Source organism: Podarcis melisellensis (assembly GCF_964234715.1).
Source record: "Podarcis melisellensis genome assembly, chromosome: 7".
Lineage (NCBI taxonomy): Eukaryota > Metazoa > Chordata > Lepidosauria > Squamata > Lacertidae > Podarcis > Podarcis melisellensis.
In genome coordinates this window covers 36,643,812-36,666,954 of record NC_138539.1, presented here as the reverse complement: position 1 = coordinate 36,666,954, position 23,143 = coordinate 36,643,812, and the positions used below count along the sequence as shown (strand labels likewise).

Below are 23,143 nucleotides of genomic sequence, written 5' to 3'. Positions count from 1 at the left end.
GTGTTGCTCATGGCATCCCTGACCATCATTCAAGGCACCCCAGGGTGCCATGGCACACAGACTGAAAATCACTGGTTTAGGGCATTAAAAGTCAATAACAAAATTGTAAACTTGGCCTGGTAGTAAACTGAGATGCAGTATTGTAAGTATGAAATCAATTTTTTGTTTCATGTGTGAAAAAGAATTATCTAAAACGGCTATACTGTGGAGATGAACTGACATCAACAGTGGGCTGCTTCTAGAAATCCATGACCTTTAGAAATCAGCTGCTGTTATGAAAGTTCTTATTTGAATGATGCATAACACGCATGAAATTTGAGGAACTTTGCCGCTTGTCATGAGACTGCTTTACAGAACTTATGGGAAACTGCAGAACCTTAGTCACACTATTTTTCTAGTGAGTGAACTTGACAAAGATAAATGCTGCTCAAAATATATTAATGTGATTCAAAGACCAATGCTGCTATAAGGTCCCCCCTTTCTTTATGTCCATGTACACCTTTATGATCTATAAAGCAAGTCCATCTCTACATGGGGCACATTCATCAGCTAAAGTGTGTATGAAAGAGCTGAGCCCAAGTTCAGCACTCCGTTGGCAGCTAGACATTCACATTGGGCCAGCCCACCCATGAGACAAGTTGAGGCAGCTGCCTCGAGTAGCAGGATCCACAGGGGGCAGTAGATCTTGCTGTAGATCTTTATTCCAGGGCACCAATGAGACAATCTGAGGTGACTGCCTCAGGCAGCGGCATCCACAGGGGACAGATCCCAATGTCAACATCCTTTCCTGCTTTGTTCCTGATTCCTCACCCCTTCTTCCATGGTGGGGATAGAGCTGCAATTGTGCCAAAATGTCTTAACACACATACACAAAGCGAGCCCCGTGCTTCGAGCTAGCTGACTTGTGCTGGGGGGGGGGGGGTGCCCCACTGAGCCGAGCAAGCCTGGTCAAACAAGCCTGCCTAAAACAACCACCAGCCCGCCCCCTCCCGCCGCTGGTGGCGCATGCGCGCAGGACTCTCCGCCAGCTGGCTTGTGTTTCGCCGGCGCCGCCTCCTCCTCATAGAGGAAACGCCAGGACCCGAAGCAAGAGCCTCCGCCTCACAGCCAGCCTTGCGCTTAACGGTCCGGGAATCGAAACCGTCGCCCTCGACTCGTTCGGTGAGCCTCTCGTCTTTTAAGGAGGACGCGGGAGAAGCGGGGCGGGCGGGCGAGAGGCCTGAAGCAGGCTGGGCCGGGCCCTCTGTTCTTCCTTGGCGGCTGGGCCGGGGAGGGGGCCCTGAATGGCGCTGAGGGGGCAGAAGTGTCTCCCTCCCTCGGTAAAGCGGCGCGGGGGCGTCAGCCAGGCCCGCTTGAGACGGAAACAGGCCCCTGCCTTCTCTCCCTCTGGCTCCGGCTGAGCGGGGCGGGCCCTGGGGAGCGCGCTCTCCGTATGCTCAGAGGCGCGCCTCGGCTCAGAAAACGGGCTTCGGGAGGCGACGCCCCTGGTGTCTGCGCGGGTGTTTTGCGCCCCCCCCCCTTAACGGCGGGGGTGGCGGGGCAGGAAGCCTCGTCGGAAGCGAGCCCCTTTCTCCTGAGTCTCGCGAGGGCGAAGGGGGAGCAGCAGCAGCAACTTGGCGGGGCTCCCGGTCGGCGTTGCCGTGGGAGGGAAGGGGGGTGGGCGGCCCACGCGGACCTCCGTCTCCCTCGAGGGGCGGGGAACAAGGGTGAGATCGGAGGGGAGGAGTCGGGCCAATAAAGGGCAGGGGGTTTAGCGCGGGGGCGGGGAGGGTTGTCTTTTGGCTCAGAGAGCGAAGTTGAGGTCGGCGGAGGAAGCAAGACTCGGGTCCATTCGGTTTCGTTACGTAGACTGTTTACTTTAAAGGTGGGAGAAGGAAGTATGTAGTCCTATTTCTGTGAGTGGCGCAGCGCTCTTTCCACTCATGTGATTTACATCCTCTGAAAGTCGGGATCTGTTTTGATATTCACAGCAAACCCTACAGGGATCCATCGAACCTTTATTTTGCGTTACAGTATTTAATACCTACCTTGTTCATCATTTGCGTGTGTGTACCCCACACAGATACGACAACGACGACAGCAAAACAAAGTCTTGAGACATTTTGAAAACTTAACAGATTTATTGTGGCATAAGCTTTCATGAGCCACAGATATGAAAAGCTTAGGCCATAATACATTTGATTACCATGAGACTCCTTATTGGGTTTACTGCAGCAGGCTAACACAACTACCCCTCTGGAAAAATGAATGGGGATTGTTTTCTTTTTGAATTCTATCTAACACACTCCTATATGTGAAAGTGTGTTTTCAGTTAGGCTAACTTTCTAGTATGCGTGTTCAGAATTGCAGCTTTAGAGAATCTGTGCCATCTGTTCCAAATGTATACTTAGATGAAATACACAGTCTTTTCGAATGAAATTGTACTTCATATTTTGGCAGACTTTTCTCCTGCCCATAACCCCACTTTTTCTCTCTCGATATAAATTGACACTTTGGCTATATTTGTTCAGTCATTTTTTTAAAATACGCAAAATCCAGCATCCTCTCACAGCAGCCAACCAAATGCCTGTGGGAAACCTGCAAGCAGGACCTGGGCACAAGAGCATTCTCCCATCCTGTAGCAACTGATATTCAGAAACATCACTGCCTCCGACTTTGGAGGCAGAGCATGGCTATCATGGCTAGTAGCCATTGGTAATCTTATTCTCCATGAATTTCTCCAGTCTTCTTTTAAAATCATCCAAGTTGATGGGCGTCACTGTCTCATGTGGGAGTGAGTTCCATAGTTTAACTGTGTTGCATGAAGAAGTAATTTATCTATGCTGAATATGCATGCACTCTTGTGATATGAGAGAAAGAGGAAACATTTTCTGCATTCACTTTCTCCATACCATGTATAATTTTTTATAAACATCTCTGTCATGTCATTTCTGCTCAACCTTTCTCTAAAAAGTCCCACATGCTTCAACCATTTATCATAGGGGAGTCACTCCACCTCCTTGATCATTTTGGTTGCTCTTTTCTGAACCTTTTCCAACTCTACTGTTTTACTGATTAATTGATTGAGGTTAGGCGGCCAGAACTGTCCACAGTATTCCAAATGTTGTCACACCATAGATTTGTATAATGGCACCATGATATTGGCAGTTTTAATTTCAGTTTCTTTCCTAATGATCCCTAGCATGGAATTTGCTTTTTTCATGGCCTCTGCGCACTAGGTTGCCATCTTCATCAGGCTACCTACTGTGACCTCAAGGTCTTGTTCCTAATCAGTCGCTGCAAGTTCAGACCCCATGAGCATATATGTGAAATTTAAGGGGTTTTGCCCTGACACTTTACACTTGTTTACATTGAATTGAATTTGCTATTTTACTGTCCATTCATTCAGTTTGGAGAGATTATCTTTTGAGATCTTCACAATGTCTTTTTCTTTTAACAACCCTGAACAATTCAGCATTATCAGCAAACTTGGCCACTGTGTTGCTCACTCCTTACTCTAGATTGTTTATGAATAAGTTTAAAAGCATATGTCCCAATACTGACCCTTGAAGGACTCCCACTTTCTACATTCTCCATTTGGAGAATTCTTCATTTATTCCTACTTTCTGGTTCCTGCTACTTAACCAATTATTGATCCACAAGATGACCTCTCCTTTTATTAAACAACTGTTAAGGTTACCCAGGAATATTTGGTGAGGTAACTTGTCAAAAGCTTTTTGAAAGTACAAGTACACAACATCAACCAGATCACCTCTATCTACATGCTTGTTGACGCTCTCAAAGAATTGTTATTTGTTAGATAGGACTCACCCTTGCAGAAGCCATGCTGGCTTTGTTTCAGGTTTGTTCTTCTGCATGCTTGGCTATTTTATCTTTAGCAGTATTTTACACCAGTTTTGGAGGGGGGACAGATGTTAAGCTAACTAGCTTTTAATTTCTAGGAAGGATCCTCTCTCCCTGCCCAATCTGTTTTTTAAAAAGTGTTACATTGACTACAGTCCTCAGGAATGGAGGCTGATCTGAGGAATAAATTGCATACATTTGTTAGAAGATCAGCAATTTCACAGTTGAGTTATTTGAGAACTCTTGGTTGGATGCCATCCAGACCCAGCAATTTGTCACTTTTTATTGTGCCAGTAAGGGCGAGAACTTCATCTCTCGTCACCATTATCTGCCTCAGTTCCTCAGACTTGCCTTTAGTAAAAGTTAGTTCAGGCACTGGGATCTGTCATATATCTTGCATTGTGAAAACAGATGCAGAGAGATCATTCAGCTTCTCTGCAATCTTACTATCCTTCTGTAGCACACCACCTCCCTAGACTCTCCTGCTACTAATATATTTTAAGAACCTTTTGTCTGCTTTCACTTTTTTGGTCAAAGTTTGTGTTCCTTTTTGTTCTCTTAATTTAGACGATACTTAAATTTTTGAAGGAAGCCTTCTTGTCTCTAAGCATGCTGGCATCCTCTTGGTCCTTGTGGTACATTTCCTGATTTGCAGCTTCTAATATTGTGTTTTTAAACAACTTCCAAGGTCTCTTGCGGGGGCGGGCAGGGTGAGCACGCACATAATCCAAGCATTTAGCTACTGGCTAATTATCTCCTAGGTTACATGCAAATCCTGAAATATTTTGGAAGCTTGGCTTTTAGTGTGAATTTTTTGTTTCTCTTTTCAAACATAAGTTGTTAGTAAGGTTAATTGAACCAAGTAAACCAAGCCAATATTTGTCCATATCCTGGGGCATGTTGAGGGCAACTCTCTTTTTGCTCCAACCTAATAGGGAAAGGGGAGGAATAATACTTCCTAATAAATGGTTGTAAAACTTATCCAGGAAAGAGTAGAAAAGTAGAAAGAGAGAATAATAGAATAATAGAATTGTAGAGTTGGATCAAAGGTTTTGGAATTATTAGTTCACATCTATTATAGTCATACCTTGGGTTGAACGTGTTTCGGATTGAGCGCGTTCGTGTTGTGCTCCGCGGCAACCCGGAAGTAACGGAGCGCGTTACTTCCTGGTTTCGCCGCATGCGCAGACACTCAAAACGACGTCATGCGCGGAAGCGGCAAAACGCGAGCCGCGCAGACGTGTCTTACGTTGTATTCAGGATGTGATCGGGGCTCTGGAACAGATCCCGTTCACATCCCAAGGCACCACTGTATACTGTCCCTTTGACTCCCAGTGCAGTCAGTTTGTATTGGATGAAAAGATGGAGAGGAGGGAATCTGTAAAATTAACCCAGTAAAAAGATGGATTCATTTGTAGCTCAAAATGACAACCTTGGCTACTATTCAGAAAGTGAGGATTCCAGTATGCAATCAAATCAGATATTCCCTTCTAGTGGGGTAGATGGGAAAAGATAACAATCTGAACTGTAAAATAGTGTTTTAAAACAAATTTCAGCCTCCCCAATGCTCTTTCAGTACTCTTTCATCAATTACAACTGATAAGATTTCTGCAAGATACATTTGTGCCTACAAATGGTGACTAGCTCTCAAAACATCTGATTTCTGTTGGACTGCTGAAGAGCTGCATATTTGCATTAGATATTGTAATGGAAAGTGCATGTTTCTAGTGTGATATTCATTCTAGGATAGGATAACCAACTATATATTTAAAAAACCTAGGCTCAATTTACTCAAGTGCAGGTGCAAAACATGCATGTGAAGGAATCTCAATGGATACAAGAGAGCCTTACTTTCTCCATAAAGTCACACCTCATGTTACGATTGCTTCAGGTTGAGCGTTTTCAGGTTGTGTCCCGTGACGATCTGGAAGTACCGGAAAGGGTTACTTCTGGGTTTCACCGCATACGGAGACGCGCAAAATGACGTCACACGCAGAAGCGGCGAATCGCGACATGCGCACGCACAGACGCGGGTTGCATTCCTTTCAGGTTGCGAACGGGCCTCCGGAATGGATCCGTTCGCAACCAGAGGTACCACTGTACTTCTGTCAGTGTGAAAGTATAATTGGTATGCATAGAGACAGCATAAGGGGGTATTGCAAGGAATGGAAAGGCTATTCTTTCCCGTGTCCGTCAAGACTGTCTTGTGTGCCATGCAAGTTCCTTGTGCTGTAAAGCATATGTAACAGTGCAGTCATATTGATGTTTACCTGGTAGTAAGACTTGTATATTGCTGAACTTGCTTTTGAGTAAGTTTGCATGGAATTGTGCTGTTATTTGCATGGTGCACAGATATGACTTGAAAAAAGTTAGTTTTTTCAGCATCAAGTAAAAATTTCTGAGGGATTAAAAACAAAAAGCTATGCTAGGCAATTCTGTACCCAACTTGCATATAAGTGCTACTTCCTTGTTCATTTTAAGACTTTTTGTTTTATTTCTTTCAGGCTAATTCTGTGAAAATGTCGCTGTATCCTTCCCTGGAGGATCTGAAGGTGGACAAAGTAATTCAGGTATGTCAAAATATATTTTATGGGGGAAACCAATGTTTGCTGAAGGTCAAAACAGTAACCATTTGAAAATTCTATTTCTGAAAAACATCTTTCTGTATATTCTAGACCAGCACATAAAAATATATTCTTGTATAAAGATTATCTTTTAATTATGTGCATAGTTTCTGCTGTTATAATAATTATGCTAAGTGTGTGCTCTGACAGTTTAGGCCTCTCCAAGTATGTGTGTGTGGATGGATACGCAGGCACCCTGTGAACCTTTGTGATGTAATACTTGAATTATTTTTGCTGCGGTTCCAAACACTGTCACAAATTGCCTTGAAATTCACTCTGTTTGAAAAGTAACTTTACCATGCACAATGGGTCACAAATCCAAAGCCTCTTAGGTGTATGGAACTAATTCTTTAGTATAGTTCTTTAGAGCCTGATCTGTTTTTATTTATCAGATAAATTCCCAAATTTGTATTAAGGAAACTCAAAAGTAAAGCAAAGGATAAAGAATAAAAGTATTTGTAGTACACATTCAATATGTGTTTTGATAAAAGTAGCTATTATAGAATAAGGCGTGTGTTTCCTCAGCATTATTAAGTCCCAATCCTCAAACAAAGTTACTCCTAAACAGGTTAGAAAATTGTTTTGAAAATAAGTTCCCCATTTTGAAATCCACATATTTTTGTGAGCAAGCAAACGTAATGTAACTTGTTACTTTTAACAACTGGAACATATTGGTTTGTAACTAAATATATATTTATGTAACCTAAAGGCATAATTAAAAGTTTTTGGCTATGCAACCCACATGCCTCTTGTATTATAGAACTATGTCTGTTTCTAAACTTTAAAAAGTTTTTTTTTACTTTATCTTCCTGTGCAGGCACAGACATCTTTTGCTTCAAACCCAGCCAATCCAGCAATTTTATCTGAAGCCTCAGCACCCGCCCTTCAACATGGAAGTAAGTTACTTTAGTGCTAAGAAAATATGAGGTAGCAGAAGCTAAATATGTATTGCACCAAAAAAATACAACCTTAACAAAAGTCAATAGACATAACACAAGTTCTAGCTAAACTATTTATTTCACTGGTTTGAAGTGAGAGGTTTTTATTGATCTCTGGAAATGATAAGGATAGGCTGTATAAAGTTAATTGCTTTAAAGAGAATTAAATGGAGTTGGGTACTTGTAGGGTGCTTGTCAGTCTAAATCTGTTTGAATTACTTTTGCATGTGTTCATAAGGATTTCTGTTCCATCCTCCTCCTGCATTAAATGTGTGAAATTATTCTTTTTTGAGGGGGGGAACCCTGCACAATATTCTTTAAAAGTATTTATGAAGCAGCCTGGGAGCTGCCTTTTAATGAATGTTGTCTTCTTCTTACCTATAATACCCTTTCCAAGTGGCTAGAAAGTCTAGCTGCTGCTGCACATATTCACAATGGGAGCCTCAATTGCCCCCGGGAGCATTGGGATGTGATGACAGGGTAGGCTTTTTTTTTTTTTTTGCATATGTTGTTCCTGGAAGGGAAGGTATGTCACTGCTCCCAGTGGCATATGAAACCCTATTTTCAACATACCTGGCATCAGCTGTGCTTTGTGGCCGCTTGAAGCAGCTATTAACTTTTTTGGAAAAAAATTTTTTTTTCTTTAAAGGCAGTCCTCGGGCTACCTTGTAAAATCCTTATGTGGATTTTCTAATCTGAGAGTTGCTAGTCAGTGATCCTGATAAGCTTTCAGTATGTAAATCCAGTAGCTCCAAGTGCAGTGGTAACTGTCAGCATGTTGTAAGGGAGGATAGGATTGCTTCAGTCAGATACTTGTCTTCTTACCTGTGAAATTAAGAACAAGTATCATCTCAACAGGCTCTAAATAATAGTAATAGTTTAACATTTTTTTTGTTTACTTTCTATAGACTTGTATCCCAAACTGTATCCTGAACTTGCCCAGTATATGGGTCTAAGCCTAAATGAAGAAGAGATACAAAGAAACATGGCAATGGTGCCTGCTGTAAATTCTCAGGGGGTAAGTATCAACCATCTAAGTAGGATTGGTTTAGGTTTCCTTGTGTTTTGCTAAAAGAAAAGAACATTATAAAAGCAAGAGCTGAAATATTAGGGGTGTGCATCCTCTCTGTACCCCAAATGATGATACAAATTGGGGTGATTCAAGTCCTCGGTCAGATTGTGCCCTTAATAAGTCATAGCAGGGGGCTTCAAACCCTCCAAGAAGCACAGTTACAACATTTAAAAAAACAAAACAAAACAAAACACACACACACCAGATTTACCCAGCTTTTCTGAGAAACTAGACCAAACTGACTGAGTAATCACCCAGAGCTTTGAGGGAAGTGGGAGATATTTTGTTTGCTTTTAGTTGCAGTGAATTATTTCCCAATTTGCTTCAGGGCTGAAGGAATCCAACAACTTGGAAATAAACCCCCAATCTGCAGGTTGGTGTGCATCAAATGAGTCTGCCTTGGGAACCCAGTTTGTTGGCTTCTGCTCCCATCAATACCTGTGATCCTAAGGATTCTAAAATAATACAACTTTTATAAAGCACAAAATTGTTGTCCTGAAGTCACTCATGGGTTTGTCCCATTTAAAGAAAAGGTGTATAAATGAGACTTTATTCTGCCAGTTTGTAAGGTCTACTTATTTTAAGGTCTTCTAATTCTCAGCTTGTTGCAAGCCCTTCTGCAGTGAATTACATGGTGGCTCCAGTAACTGGAAATGATGTTGGAGTTCGCAGAGCGGAAATTAAGCAAGGAATCCGTGAAGTAATACTGTGTAAAGATCAGGATGGAAAAATTGGACTTCGTCTTAAATCAGTGGACAATGTATGTATGATAAATCTGATTTTTAAAAAATAAAAAAGTGACCCATTAATTTCAGCTGTCTAGAACTGAACACAGTCAAGTTGCTATATAATTGCGAATCTAGATGTTAATTTTATGGCTGAATCTGCATGTTTCACTAAATGTTCTGTTTCTTTTTATTTCTCTATTTGGTCATGTTAAAACTGTTAATCATATAAAATATTGTACAGATGTGCAAGTAAAAATATAATAAAACACTTTGCATTTAAAAACATCAAAGCATTTAAAATAATCAAAATAATGTGGATATTCATCAATTTGGATCATTTCTCAGCATGAGCATGTAGGAAAACAGATTTTAAGCAAAACATACAGGGTAAGATTCACCTAATGAGCCCCATCAACTGAAGCCATGCACAGATACCATCTACATAAGATTTCAGCTTGCCAGATGAATGATTCCTAATCTAATACACTCATAATGCTCTGCTGAAAGTATGGTGTGGAAAGCTATTCACATGTGGCTGTCAACATGTTGCTGAACTTCAACTCCCATCAGCCTCAGCAAGCATGCCGAAAATCATTGGCATTCTTGAATGGAGCCCTTCCACAGATAATCAACTTTGCAGCTTACTCAACTTTCTTAAGAGAGTCTAATATTGGCTGGATACCTTGTTTATTAATTAATTATATTTCTAGAATAAAATGAAATGTATGTGCATGTTAATTTAAACCACAACTACCCACCCACTCCCTTTTTAATGGTAGCTGTTGCCGAATGTGTATGTGATGCATGTGTTCTGTTTTTTACTGTGTTGCTCTTGCATGTTTTCTCTAAATGCATTGGAAAGATACTGGATGTTAATTTACTTTCATATGTGGACATATCTTTGTGTTTAGGGTATTTTTGTCCAGTTGGTTCAGGCCAACTCTCCATCATCACTTGTTGGCCTGCGGTTTGGGGACCAGGTTCTGCAAATTAACAGTGAAAACTGTGCAGGTTGGAGCTCTGATAAAGCCCACAAAATTCTGAAGCAAGCACCTGGAGAGAGAATTTCAATGATCATCCGTGACAGGTAAACCGTCCAGAAATGTTACACACCTTCTTAGACAACTTTGGAGTTTCATAGTTGTTAAGGAGTGCCTAGAAGTTGAATGCGTTGGGTCCCCCCCCAAAAAACCTCAGTTTCCTAGTGTGACTAGCTTAAGGTCAGGGCCTAAGGTTGTGCACACAAAGGTGTGTTAATATGCCCATAGGTCACACATATCTGATTTTTTCATGTACAGATCTGATTTTTCCATGTGCACGTTCATCTGCCCAAGTGCTTTCCAGTCCACACAAGTCTCTGGTGCTTGATGAGATTTGCACTATGTGTTGTCTCCTCCCTGAAATTAATATTTACCCACCCTCCCTGAGTTCCAAAAAACTCAGGTCCATTGTGGGCATGTGTTCAGATATTTGGTTCCCTGTGAATTCGGCCAATTTTATTTCTAAAATACCAGACATGCACAAAACACCTGATAAAACTATTTTTTAAAAAAAAAAAATGGGTCATGCCTGGCTCTGCCAGCAGCCTACCAAGTAGTGCCTTGCTAACAGAAGTAGGATGTGTGGCAATAGATAGTACCCAGCAGAACATCACACACACACCACATACGTAAAAGCCCAACTGCCCAATGTGCTTCAGTATGTCTGGATTATACATTGGATTACAGTGGTACCTTGGTTCTCGAACTTAATCCATTCCAGGAGTCCATTCAACTCCTGTAACCGTTTGCAAACCAGGCGCAACTTCCGATTCCTGTGCTCAAGCGGAAGCCGCGTCGGATGTTCAGCTTCTGAAAAATGTTCGCAAACCGGAACACTAACTTCCCTGTTTGCAGCGTTTGGGAGCCGATTTGTTCGAGAACTAAGCCATTCAAGAACCAAGTTACCGCTGTGTATATTAACTACAGATTGGGAGAATCCAGGTTGGATTGTTGCTTGGATAATGACAGTGTCACATGGATGACACAAAAGGCATGTACACGTGGGATGTATTGAATCTATTTTAAACTGCCGTGTCATAGAATCATAGAATAGTAAAATTGGGAAGTGTACACAGCCTAATACCTTTGGATACAGGTTAGTGATTTAGGACATTAAGTAAATACTCCAAACAATAAACCGTGAATGTTTTTCTTACAGGCCTTTTGAGCGAACTATTACCATGCACAAGGATAGTACTGGGCACGTTGGCTTTATATTCAAAAATGGAAAGATAACTTCAATAGCAAAGGACAGTTCTGCTGCTAGAAATGGACTTCTGACAGAACACAACATCTGTGAAATAAATGGTCAGAATGTAATTGGCCTGAAGGTGAGTAACATGCAAGATAACACACACTCAGCAAGTAATGCATTTTGAAAAGTGGAAGCGATATTGTTCTAAATGGGCAGAAGACACATGCAAAAGCTTGTCCATATAAATTTATTTGATTGATAGAAAACAGGACCTGCAATCCTGTGGTCCCTGGGAGTGTGTGTCAGGGGTCATTGCACCTTCAACCACCTTCCATGGTTCTCTGGGGAAGAGAGATTCAACAGCAGCTAAAACATCCTGATCCTTTTGCCCTACAAAGTATTCTTGCTGCTAGACCTGCATAGATCAGGCTCTCTTCTTTCAAAAAGGTTGCTGGTTCCTCAGGCTAGTGAAAGGAAATTAAACAGAATTGTACATTCACTTCCCTATTAATGACATTAACACATAACTTTTGTCTTACTAGTTGTTCTGCTGCTTGGAAGAACTAGTAGCATGTAGTATGAAGGCAATGATGGCAGCAGTGGGATACGCTGTGGGTTTGCTATAGGTGATTAAGTGAGAGCTTAGACTTTTAATTTAGCAAGCTACATTCCAGAATATACTCCAGCATTTTATGAAAGGGGCTATTTACACTATCTACTACCTCAGGGAATGGGGAACCTGTGGCCCTCCAGATGATGTAGGACTCCCATCAGCCCCAGATGGTACAGCTAGTGGTCAGGGGTATTGGGAGTTGTAGTTTAGCAACATCAAGGGAGTCACACATTCCCCAGTCCAGCTGTACATGTGTATATGTGTATATAATTTATCACCCCAGTAGTGCTTAAGACAGCTAATAACAATTAAAACTATTGTGGAAGCTACATCCACGATAACATCCGTAAGTGCCAAGTTTCAAGTCAGAATTCATGACTTTCTATCTTGCTTCATAGGATGCCCAAATTGCAGACATACTAACATCAGCTGGAAACGTGGTGACCATCACTATCATGCCTTCTCAAATTTTTGAACACATAATCAAGAGGTACGTGTAAAATACTTCTCCATTTAAATAGACTAACAATCTCTTAAAAGAATAGGCATGCTTTGATTGTAGGATCTTCAGAATAAATATCAATAAATGTAATATGCATGTGGTGTTAAACTCTTATACAAATGTGGCTAACAGTGGCAGAGAGTCTGAAAATCTTTAACTATCCTTTCAAGCTGCTTCCTGAAATTTCAAAACGAAAAGGCAAATTTCAGCTTAGAATGAAGCTTATAAATGCTTCATACCACTATTGATTTTAAAGTGTTATTGGCACTAAAACTAATTTTAGGAGTGAAGGAATGTAGAACTTAGTTTTTTCTTTTGCTGCCAGGAAATGGGTTGAGAAGCTACTGCAGTAAGCTTGCCTTCAGCTTTTGAGTTTACAGCATATGGTCTTGTGCCTTGTAACAAATGAGTCCAGTGTTGCACTCCTTGCTGCGATATTTTTGCAGCTTTGGAATTAATCTGCTTTTTATACATTGTTAAAGATTCATTATTATTTTCAGGATGGCTTCAAGCATTATGAAAAACCTGATGGATCACACCATCCCTGAAGTCTAGAAATCTGTTTTTGGGTGCATCTGTAATGAGAACTTCACTAAACATGGGCTACTTAGTCTGCAACTTTTACGTTCTGCACATGAGCCTTTCTTTAAGCCCAAAGCAGATATACTGCCTTGAGTATTTACATTATTATGGCTGGGAATGTCACAATCCAACATATTACCTTGCTCAAACTATGAATTTTGTAGCCTTATACTTGTCTCACAAAAACCAGTATAACTCTTTTTCATAGGGTTATATTGTTTAATTCAACACTTTATATAAGCCATTGGAATGAAAACTAATGTATCTTGTGTCTTTTGCTATCTGTGATCCAAGCACATTGCTGCCCTTTGTACTTTTTCAGACGAATTAGTTTTTCTACTACCTTCTGCTAGGAAGGATATTTACATTTATGACTTGTAGTGCTTGTTAACTGCTGATTTTAGTAACCATGTTTACAAAGCATGCCAGTTAAACTGAGCATAACGTATCATTCCATAGACATTTTAAATAGCACAGGTGAGCATTTAGGTTTTGTCTTACTGCTGCTCTTTTACAAGTTGTTCTGATGTGCTTAAATTATGTTGCCTTAACCATGTTAAACAGAAATAAAGTCTGAAAAACAAGGTTTTCATTTTCTAACTATACTGATGACGGTCCCTAAATTTCTCCTCCCCCCAAAAGCCAATAACTTAATTAGTAGTGGAAAGGGGGGGGGGTGAGCTGTCATGTTGAGGTGTGGATCCTAGCTTGGAACAGTATGTACAGTAACATAATTCATTTTACTTTTGAAAGAGTGCTACCTTAATTTCTTGCCTTTCTGAATTTTATTAGTTTGTGTACAGCTATTTGGCAACTGACATTTTCTTTGAAGGCTGCTGCTCAAGACTTTAAAGCTTTCTACAGTGGTTGCAGTTGTTTACATAGCCATTTCAGTCTGCTGGTGAGGAGTTTTGGAAGGTGGGATTGTATAAACACAAAGGCCTTAACCCCCATTTTTACAGGTAATGAATGCTGCTATGTTCCTATTAAAAAGTACTTCTCTACATAACTGAATCCTGATGCTTTAAAAGGAGCATTAGAGCAGGCAAGACAGTGGTCCATGCTGTATCTAGCTGCAAGGATACTAGTAAAGATATGTTTGTAATGATCAGGATTAAATTCAGAGATAGGATACACTTGTATTTTGGCTAAGGCCTGAGGTTTATCTCCATTTTGTGGAAAAATATAGACAAATAATGTTAAGTAGATTACTGTGGTTGCAAGTTAGAACCACTTTGGTTACTGAAAAATAAGTCTTTATTTGACAAGCATTACAGGCAATAATAACATTCATAAGGAAATACAAGTGCATACTGTAGTTCAGCATTGTAATTGCAGTTTTCAACTAGACAGTGGAGCTAGACCCAATCTCAGCTCTTTGAACTTCAGCAGGCATTGCTACTTGCGAAGAAGGTCCTTTAAAAAGTTCACTTTAAAATATCCATATGTGTTTGAGTGAGAAGGCACTATTTAGTATTGCTGTTTCCAGAACATGATTTGTCTGTCTTCCCCTCCTGTGATTATGCTGCTGCATCGTTCATTCATCCACATACATGTTACAGTACCTAGGAAAGAGACAGGTGTACATCAGATACTTGTTTCACTTATCATTTATTATTATCCTTATCTTTAAATCTTGGTCTTATTTGGTTAATGCATTGCTAGATTTGCCCATAATCATCTAGAGCTGCACTCCACACTACTGTTGTGCATATATATATTATAGGCCCTGAGCCAGAGATCATCATTGCAACCAACTTTCAGGTGCCATTTCAGATTCTAGGGCCACAGCTATACATCCATATTTTGATGAATTCTGGCCTTTAGTTTCTCCGGCTGTACAATGGAAAATACTTCACATTAAGTTCTAAGGTATAAAACAGAGCCCCAGGGTATGATACATTCAAACACACCTAACCAGGATCAATAATATTAATATCCCACTACTTAAAAGATTTCAAAGTATACTTGCAGATTTTTAAAAGTTGAGAATTTCACACATACCAGAATGTCCTGCGATTCTTTCTACTATCTTCCCTCCAACAATATCCCAAACCAACAATTCTCCTGACTGACTTCCTGATAAGATGGTGTTGCCATCCCATTTGAAACATCTGCAAAAAGCAAGTTGTTAGATCACAAGTGAGTCAGACAATGCTACTTAAAACCAACCCTCAGCCTCATTTTTAGCCAAGCAGGTGCTGTGTGCCCAAGTTCTAGAAGACATCTAGTTAATCCCCTGCAATGTAGGAATCTCAACACACAGTTTCCCATCCAATCTGAAACCATACTGGACATATACATTAAACCCTTTGAGCAAATGCTACACACAAAATACATTCTTATGTAAGTATCCATGTGCGTGCACACCTTTGCATAAAGTGATGTTTTTCACTATCTAAACACACCAATACTGATGGAGGTCATTGGAATAACTTGATCTAACTCAGGAACAAAGAACTAATGCCTGCTGGATTACAGCTCCTACCATCCTTGTCTATTGGCCATGCTGCCCAAGACTGATGGAAGTCGCACAGAATCTGGAGGGCATGCATGTTGATGGCTATCCATGATTCTACTGCAAATCCCTATATGAAACAGCAGTGCATTCCAAAACTTACCTTTGGGGTTCCTCCGAGCGCATGGAAGAGATGATCATTCCAGTTTGCACATCTGTCACTTTAAAGTAGCCATCTTCTCCTGTGCTTAGTAGGTGCCGGCTATCTGTGAAACAAGGTAATTGCTCTGGATTATTTAAATCAACCCCACAAAATACATTCAGTCCATTCCCATGCATATTTAAAACAGGTCTCATTAAGTTCTATGGATAGCTACTAGTGAGCAAATCCCATTGCATGGCACCATAAAGGCTGCAGTGCCAAAACTCAAGTCACGTGGTGCAACAGGAGGCTTGTTCACATAGGACACTGAACACAGATACAAGCTGTCTTGACACATGAACAACTGTTTATATGAGTGTACACTAATTTGTACAGCTCAATGGTTGTACACAATAAAACAGACTCTACACTTTAACATTACATGGTAATAGCTGAGTGTACAGTTCCAGTATTGTGTTTACAGTTTCACTAACACTGCACTTGCTCAATGTTATGTATGAATACCCTTTGTGTGTAGTTTTAAAATAGGCAGCTTTATCAATTACTTGTTTGAGTAAAGAACAAACCATCTCCTAGGCATCAGCACAATTCCTCTTAAAAATAATCTAAACTAGCAGTGTTTTATTTTTATTTTTAAACTACCATAGGCAACTGGATGGGTGCTTATAAATCCAACTTAGCTGGTGGCTTGCTTTACCAAAACATCTCTACATGACTTGGCAGAAAGGTTTCTTTAAGCAAACAAAATTATTTGGATGGCTTTTTTGTTTCAGGCCAACATTAGGATGTTTTGGTAGGCAAGCTACTCCCAATTTTCATGGGTTACTTCATTTCCGGTCTTTTGTATGACTGCAGAGTGAGGGTGGATACACACTAAAATTACAAAGCCCTTATCAGAGGGGAGCAAGTTGGTTGCAATCCTACACACACTTTACGTAGGAGTAAGCCCAACCGAAAACACTGGAGCTTGCTTCTGAGTAAACATGCCTATGGTCACACTGGATATATCAATTCAATACAAATGTCTCTGAATTATCTCGCAGCAGACTGAAGTATTTTTCTCTTCACAATGTATATATTTTAGAAGACATTAACACATAACATACCAGGACTAAAAGCAGCATCCGAGACAGTCCCTGAATGGCATGGAAGTTGATGCAAGATAGAAGCAGTAGTAACATCCCAGATACTAATGGATCCTTCTTTTGTTCCTGATGCCAGCAGGGTATATGCAGCATTCAAGTTGATTGTATTTACCTAGGTAATTAGGCATATGTATGAGATGATTAAAGAAGTAACAAGCACCATGAAGCAAGAAAGGCAAGTAAGCAAGCATCTAAAAGGCAGCCAGTCATGACTAGAGCACTTAAACATTCAAGGCAATATGCACAGTGGCCTGGATCCTATGGTCTTATAAACAGTCAATGTAATGGCTTTATTGTAATGTATTTTTTTGTTTTTATCCTTTGATTCTTAATTTTTTGTAAGCTGCTTAGTGAGATGCTAACAAGTCAAATAAACAAATCTTCTACATGGTCCTTTTTGGCAATGCTTCGGGGAACTATTACTGAATTCTCCTAGTGTTACAGATCTATATTCCAGGAATACAGGCATAATTTGTTAAGATGCAGATAACTGCATTTTCAAAATTTAAGCTCAACATGTAAATGATTTTAAAAAATATACATTAGTTTTTCTTCATGAAGATACATTGCTGGGTTAATCTAATCTAGATACACTTGTTTTATGTATTAAACAAGTCCAAATATACAGACACTGCCAACATACCTATGCTGAAATCATCAAGAGGAGTGGCTTTCATATTGCTTTTTGAAACTGAGATTGTAAACCCATAAGAACCTGTTGTCTCATTCTACGTAAAGCAGCAGATATATAGATGGTAGTATGTAAAGATAATCAAACACAGACCATTTTCTACAAGTGGAAAACTGAAATCAAGTTTTCATTTAAAAACAGGAAAAAGGTTTCTCATATATGTGTGTATGCATGTGCCCCTCTTCCTACTTCCCGTGGTTTCTCAAACCTATGTCTAAATAATCACTGGAATATGAAGAAAACATCACATTATATTTGCATATTGCTGTTACCAATTCTGACCTTTCAGGCAAATGGCAATACATCTTTAAAATAAGCCTTCACACAAACTTCCCTCCCGCCCCACCCCCAAAATTTGTTTTGCTGAAGTTTGAATTGAAACAAAATATATGTGCACACAAGTATCTTAATACTCACACTAACATCATGTTCCAATTCAGCAAGCAATTCAAACCGCTTCTTGGTGCCCAGCAAGTCTGCAGGAATGCACTGCCACACCTAGAACACAAATATTTGAACTGACGTAAGCTTCTCCTTTGGCCAGTTATGACAATTTAAGTAACCTAAAAGTAAGAGCTAATTTGTAATTTTTGGGATGGAGAGCTTGTGGCTTTCCAGATGTTGCTGGACTCCCAACTTCCATCGGCATCAGCCAGCACTGCCAGTTGTCAAGGATAATGGCAGATTAAGCCAACAACATGAGTCAACGGTGTGATGCAAACCAAGCCTTACAGTTGGGGGAGTTGCATATGTTTGGCCTGGGTAAGAGGAGACTGATAGATATTTGAAGATGGCTATCAAATCTCCTAAGGGGCTGTCACACGGAAGATGGAGCAAGCTTGTTCTCTCCTGCTCTGGAGGGTAGGACTCAAACCAATGGCTTCAAGTTACAAGAAAGGAGATTCCAACTAAACATCAGTGGGAACTTTCTGACAATAAGAGCTGTTCCATGGTGGGAGGTTGTGGACTTTTTTTCCTTGGGAGGTTTTTTAGCAGAGGTTGGATGGCCATCTGTCATGGATGCTTTAGCTGAGATTCCTGCATAGCAGGGGGTTGGACCAGATGACTAGAGACCTTGGGTCTCTTCGTCTATGATTCTATAACAGCAGCATCTGGAGGCTGCCCGGTCCTGTTTTAAATTCTCAGCAACAGCAGCATGGAAAAAATGGGGGAAATTCATGGATGAACTACCCAACAGGCACTACAGGAAATAACCACCACATAGAGATTATTTTAAAATGTTTAGGCCAATGCTTTGAATCTAGGGATTCAGGCAATTCGTCACCCTACAATGGTGATCCTACTGTATTTCTTACCCCATGCTTCTCTCACTACTTCCTAATAGTTGGAACAGTCAGTCCTGCCACCACAAACAGGTGATTTACATGGACAACCAGAGCCGTTTCTGACAAATCTAGGATACAATGGCAATCCTTGCTCAAATGAGTAAAAGCTTTCATCACAACAAATTCATATCAAGTGGAGAACTCTACGTACTTTTACAGTTGAATCCCAAGATGCAGAATATAAACGATCATTGTGCCAACAGATCTTGCTGACAGCATCATCGTGTCCCATTAATGTATCCTGCCTCCTTGCAAAAGCTATTGAATAGAAATAGCTAACAGAAATAATAAAATAGATATAAATATTTTAAATAGTTATATTTCAGAGCACAAATTTTTATTCATTTCATTTATTATTTTAATCAGTCCACGTTTCCAACTTTGAAAAAGTGCTTCCAATATAAAAAAGGCCTTACCTCCCCAGTAAGGCATTTAGCAGGTGAAATATATTCATTTTTAGCTCTTTTATATAAAAGCTACTAACTGGTATTATATACAATTCGGTACAAGGTAAAATTACATACATATTGTTGTCCCATGAAGAACATACGACAGTAGTATCGCCCGGTAGGATTAAACAAGATGACAGAGCCTATGACAAAAAGATGACAATGTTCAATTTAATGATAGACTTGCAAGAACACATTAGTACATTACGAGCCCGTCTCATCGCAAGCACCATCTGTATCCTAGGGGCTCAAGATCTGATTGTGCAGCGGCACAAACCAATTTTGCTATTGCGAAAAAGAAGAGAAAATAAACACATTTGAACAAATATCTATTACTAGAAGCTTATAACACAATTTGTTTGTGTGCAGAGATGAAGCTCTAAGGTAATGGAGCTACAGAAGGGGTGGAAAGCATTTTAAGCTCTGTTGCACATGCATGTTGGTGGGTCCGGGGCTGCACATAGAGGTACAGCACACATATTCTTACAAGCCTCTCCCTTTCCTACCCCCACTATATTGGACTCCTGAGTGATGCTCTTCTGTCTCCAGGTTAAAAAGATAATGGTCATTAACAGAGATTGCCCATCCACTGATTCATCCAGGGTGGAGAAAAGAGGGAGGTGCCTCCTTTCCCCAGAATCACACTAACATACACACACACCAGCTTCTGCTCTCAGAGACTCTACTGCAACAACTCCAGCTGGTATATCCGAATGAAGTACTTGCCAGTCACTCCCCATCCCCCAACACTGCACCCTGCCACTATCGCCTTCCCATCGCTTCCGTATCAAATGGTACAGCTTCAGTGTTCAACATCCAGAAGATGCTATGGGAGCCTATGACCTCACTCTTGTTGGACTCCCAGCTCCCTCTCTTTCCAGATCTCTTGTCATGCTGCCTGGGGCTGATGAGAGTCAGGAGTCTTAACATTATCTGGTTGTTATGAGCTGCTGCCAGAGCACGGAAGGAACCTGCAAATGGACTGGGGAAGCTGCAAGATGGACTGCAACTGTGGTAAATTTCCGTAGGTTGGCAAGGGGTTAACTGGGTTGGGTTCTATTCCAATCACGTGCCCTGCTGTAGGCAGGAACAATGATTTGTGGGAGGTCAGCTTGCTCTACTCAGTTTTTTCCTCCTGCCTAGATGGAGCAGATTGTCAACTGGGGGACAACACAAGGTGAGAGGCACATATGTCTGTGTGATGTTCACTTGTGAGTTATGGTTTACTACACAATGTCTATTAAGAGTTGGAAGTAGCTCTCTAGACATCTGAGCAGCGAAAAAGTTCAATTACAGCATACCTGCTAGAATTAAACTGGTAAGCTACAGTAGTTACCCAGGGGGAGGTGGTGGAAAACATTGTATTAAATTATGGAGACATTCCGCAAGATCAGCTGTAAGATTATACAAGCCTGGAAGCACTCACCATGTTTGAAAAGGATATACTCCGCTGTAGCATTTTTGATTCAGCAGAAAACATCTTCAGGGTTGAATCTAATGCAGATTTTGAGAGAAGAATGGAAAGCAGCACCATATCAGTGATTTCCAAATTGTTTTATCAAATCAACAAGATACAAAGATCCCATCTGCAAACTGCTGGAGTATACTTCTATGCAGAGCGAGAATGAGCCATGTGTGAGGCCACACACACTGAGACTTCACGTGGAACTGCTGCCACATGCAAAATTAATCTTTGCACTATGCTTTTATTTCTTGCACAAGGAATATATCATGGTTCCCCTGAGGCAATCTGTCCCCAGTTACCAGAAGAACAGCAGCAGAGTGCTGCGGGCAGCCAAACCGCCACTAGCAAAACTTTCCCCCCCTATTAGAGAAAACCTAGAAAAACAAACTTTGGCCACCCTGTCTTCAATGGTAAGTCCATCTCCCACCAAAAAGTTATCGCATTTGCACCTCTCCCTGAGAATCACCATTAAGCTCCACTTTTGTGGGGCTGAATGGTGCTGCAATGGGGAGGATATTTTGCCCAGCCTGAGTATAAACACGGGTCCCCTCCCCACAGGGGCAAAAAAATTTCTGTCCTCTGGATTGTCCCCCACATGTTCTCTCTCTCGACTGTGACTCTGAGCCACAGATCAGGCCAGCTGTCTGAGCTTTCAAAGCACCTCTACAGGTGGAGAGGCTGCCCAGAGCAAGGAGAAGCTGCTGTGGAAGGGATGTGCTGCTAACAGTGTCCTTTCCTGGCCAGTTCTCCTCAGAACAGAAAAGACACTTTCTTTTTAGCTACATAAATATCAGCACTCAGATTGATTTTGCTATTAGTATAGATCATCCTGCATAGATTATCCTGTTCTGCATAATTTATGCTGTATTTTTTTCTCCCATCATGGGGAGAGGCAATAAACAATGTGGGATACTAAAATTCAATTGCCAACCTTTGAAAACGTTGCTTTGTAGAGCTTCCCTAGCTTATGAAATGTCAGTAAGCATTGATGTGAACTGTGAACTCTGTCATAGTAATCAGAGATAAAAACATGATGTGGGATACTTTTTTAAGAAAAACATCAAAAGCTGATTTAAAAAAAAGAAAGTCAGCTTCTGAATGCATACCATACATACCCTGTGCTTTGTCTGCACACAACCTACAACTCTGACCCAAGGCTTCTAGGAATATAGTGTGGGGAAAACCCACAAATACTGCTTTTACAGATCATAGGTCTCTGCTGAGTCTATTCAAAGAGGAATTCTATGCTGACCATTGGAAAGGGGCTACACAGTGTCACTGAATAATGTTCATATTACTGAGGCTTGACAGCAGCCAGCCAAACAACATGACTCACCTTGAGATGTAGTGAAAATAGAAGACTGGTTGGAACTGTGAGGCACAGCAATTCCAGTGATTGCCCTGTTCAAAACATAGCAAGGAACTGTAATTAATATCTGGCTACACATTTGTTTCCAGGCTCATTTAATATGCTGGGTTTGGGCTTTTAAAGTCTTAAACTGCCTGGGTCTAATGCGCTGATGCCCATAAGGCTTCTCTTTCCAAATAGGCATTGCCTTTTGAAATGGATATTTGACAGCTGCTGCTTTTGTATTATTTTCAATCTTGTAAGTGAGTATCGTTTTTTAATATTTGATTTAAGCACTTTAGTTTCTGTATATTTATTTGCTGCTCTGAATATTTTATAAGAAGTCAGGATAAAAATATGCAGTAAATAAAAAAACCCCAACTGATATCATTAAGGACAATCATGTCATTTAGCCTAATCCTTGCATTGCACATCCACATATTTGACCCCTGCTCCAACAAAGCAAAATCTCCCTCCCTCAAAATATTGCGTTTTTCTTCCCATTGACTAGGCTGACCATGTTCTACAAGGTTCAAAGGGTTTTACTGTCTCATTCTAGACCCCTCCTCTGTATGCTGTATGCTACAAAGTTTACCCTCTGTGAATCTTGTGTTGCCCATCTATCTTTAATCTGGTCATGTGGTTCCAAGCAAGCGTTATACTTTCTTCTGTTAGATCTTCAAAAGATTCTTCACCTGGAGAAACTAACAGACAATAAAATATGTCAACTAATAATGCACCCCCCCCCAAAAAAAACAAATACAGTAGCAGGGAAGAGATATATTACAGATTTCATATAGTAAGCCAACTACAGTTTATTCAGCCTCTTTCACATTCCCTTCTGTCTCTACGTTGCCTCCTAAAGAGCACTTTATGATACCCTACCAGTTTAACCAATGTGGAGTGTGTGGTGTGAGATATGGTTGAAACAACGAAAGGCC

The 23,143-nt window shown here is 40.7% G+C and overlaps 2 protein-coding genes across 4 annotated transcripts in view; one reads left to right on the top strand and one right to left on the bottom strand.

Annotated features, from left to right (window-relative positions):
• Positions 1 to 1,005: 1,005 nt before the first annotated feature.
• On the top strand, positions 1,006 to 13,721 carry SDCBP (syndecan binding protein; the record flags this gene model as incomplete). 2 transcript variants are annotated; one of them, XM_081917601.1, is made up of 9 exons in its annotated part: positions 1,006 to 1,161; positions 6,348 to 6,413; positions 7,285 to 7,363; positions 8,314 to 8,423; positions 9,079 to 9,237; positions 10,117 to 10,292; positions 11,405 to 11,576; positions 12,452 to 12,543; positions 13,056 to 13,721. In XM_081917601.1, the coding sequence occupies 9 exons, from the start codon at positions 1,006 to 1,008 to the stop codon at positions 13,108 to 13,110; spliced, it is 1,065 nt and encodes a 354-aa protein (XP_081773727.1). In that variant the 3' UTR covers positions 13,111 to 13,721. The 2 variants fall into 2 exon arrangements, with proteins under 2 accessions (XP_081773727.1, XP_081773728.1); XM_081917602.1 differs by lacking the exon at positions 1,006 to 1,161 and adding an exon at positions 1,782 to 1,864.
• A 633-nt stretch (positions 13,722 to 14,354) lies between these two features.
• The window catches only part of NSMAF (neutral sphingomyelinase activation associated factor), a 37,999-nt gene continuing 29,210 nt past the window's right edge, over positions 14,355 to 23,143 (bottom strand). Inside the window, exons 22-31 of one of the 2 annotated variants that reach the window (XM_081917519.1) lie at positions 22,798 to 22,906; positions 22,191 to 22,255; positions 20,816 to 20,883; positions 19,465 to 19,532; positions 19,092 to 19,215; positions 18,012 to 18,092; positions 16,865 to 17,015; positions 15,759 to 15,861; positions 15,142 to 15,251; positions 14,355 to 14,702 (exon numbers count right to left, since the gene is read on the bottom strand). In XM_081917519.1, coding sequence (XP_081773645.1) covers positions 14,608 to 14,702; positions 15,142 to 15,251; positions 15,759 to 15,861; positions 16,865 to 17,015; positions 18,012 to 18,092; positions 19,092 to 19,215; positions 19,465 to 19,532; positions 20,816 to 20,883; positions 22,191 to 22,255; positions 22,798 to 22,906 — 974 coding nt within the window. In that variant the 3' untranslated portion in view covers positions 14,355 to 14,607. The remainder of the gene's footprint in view (positions 14,703 to 15,141; positions 15,252 to 15,758; positions 15,862 to 16,864; positions 17,016 to 18,011; positions 18,093 to 19,091; positions 19,216 to 19,464; positions 19,533 to 20,815; positions 20,884 to 22,190; positions 22,256 to 22,797; positions 22,907 to 23,143) is intronic. The other variant, XM_081917520.1, reaches the window with a different exon arrangement.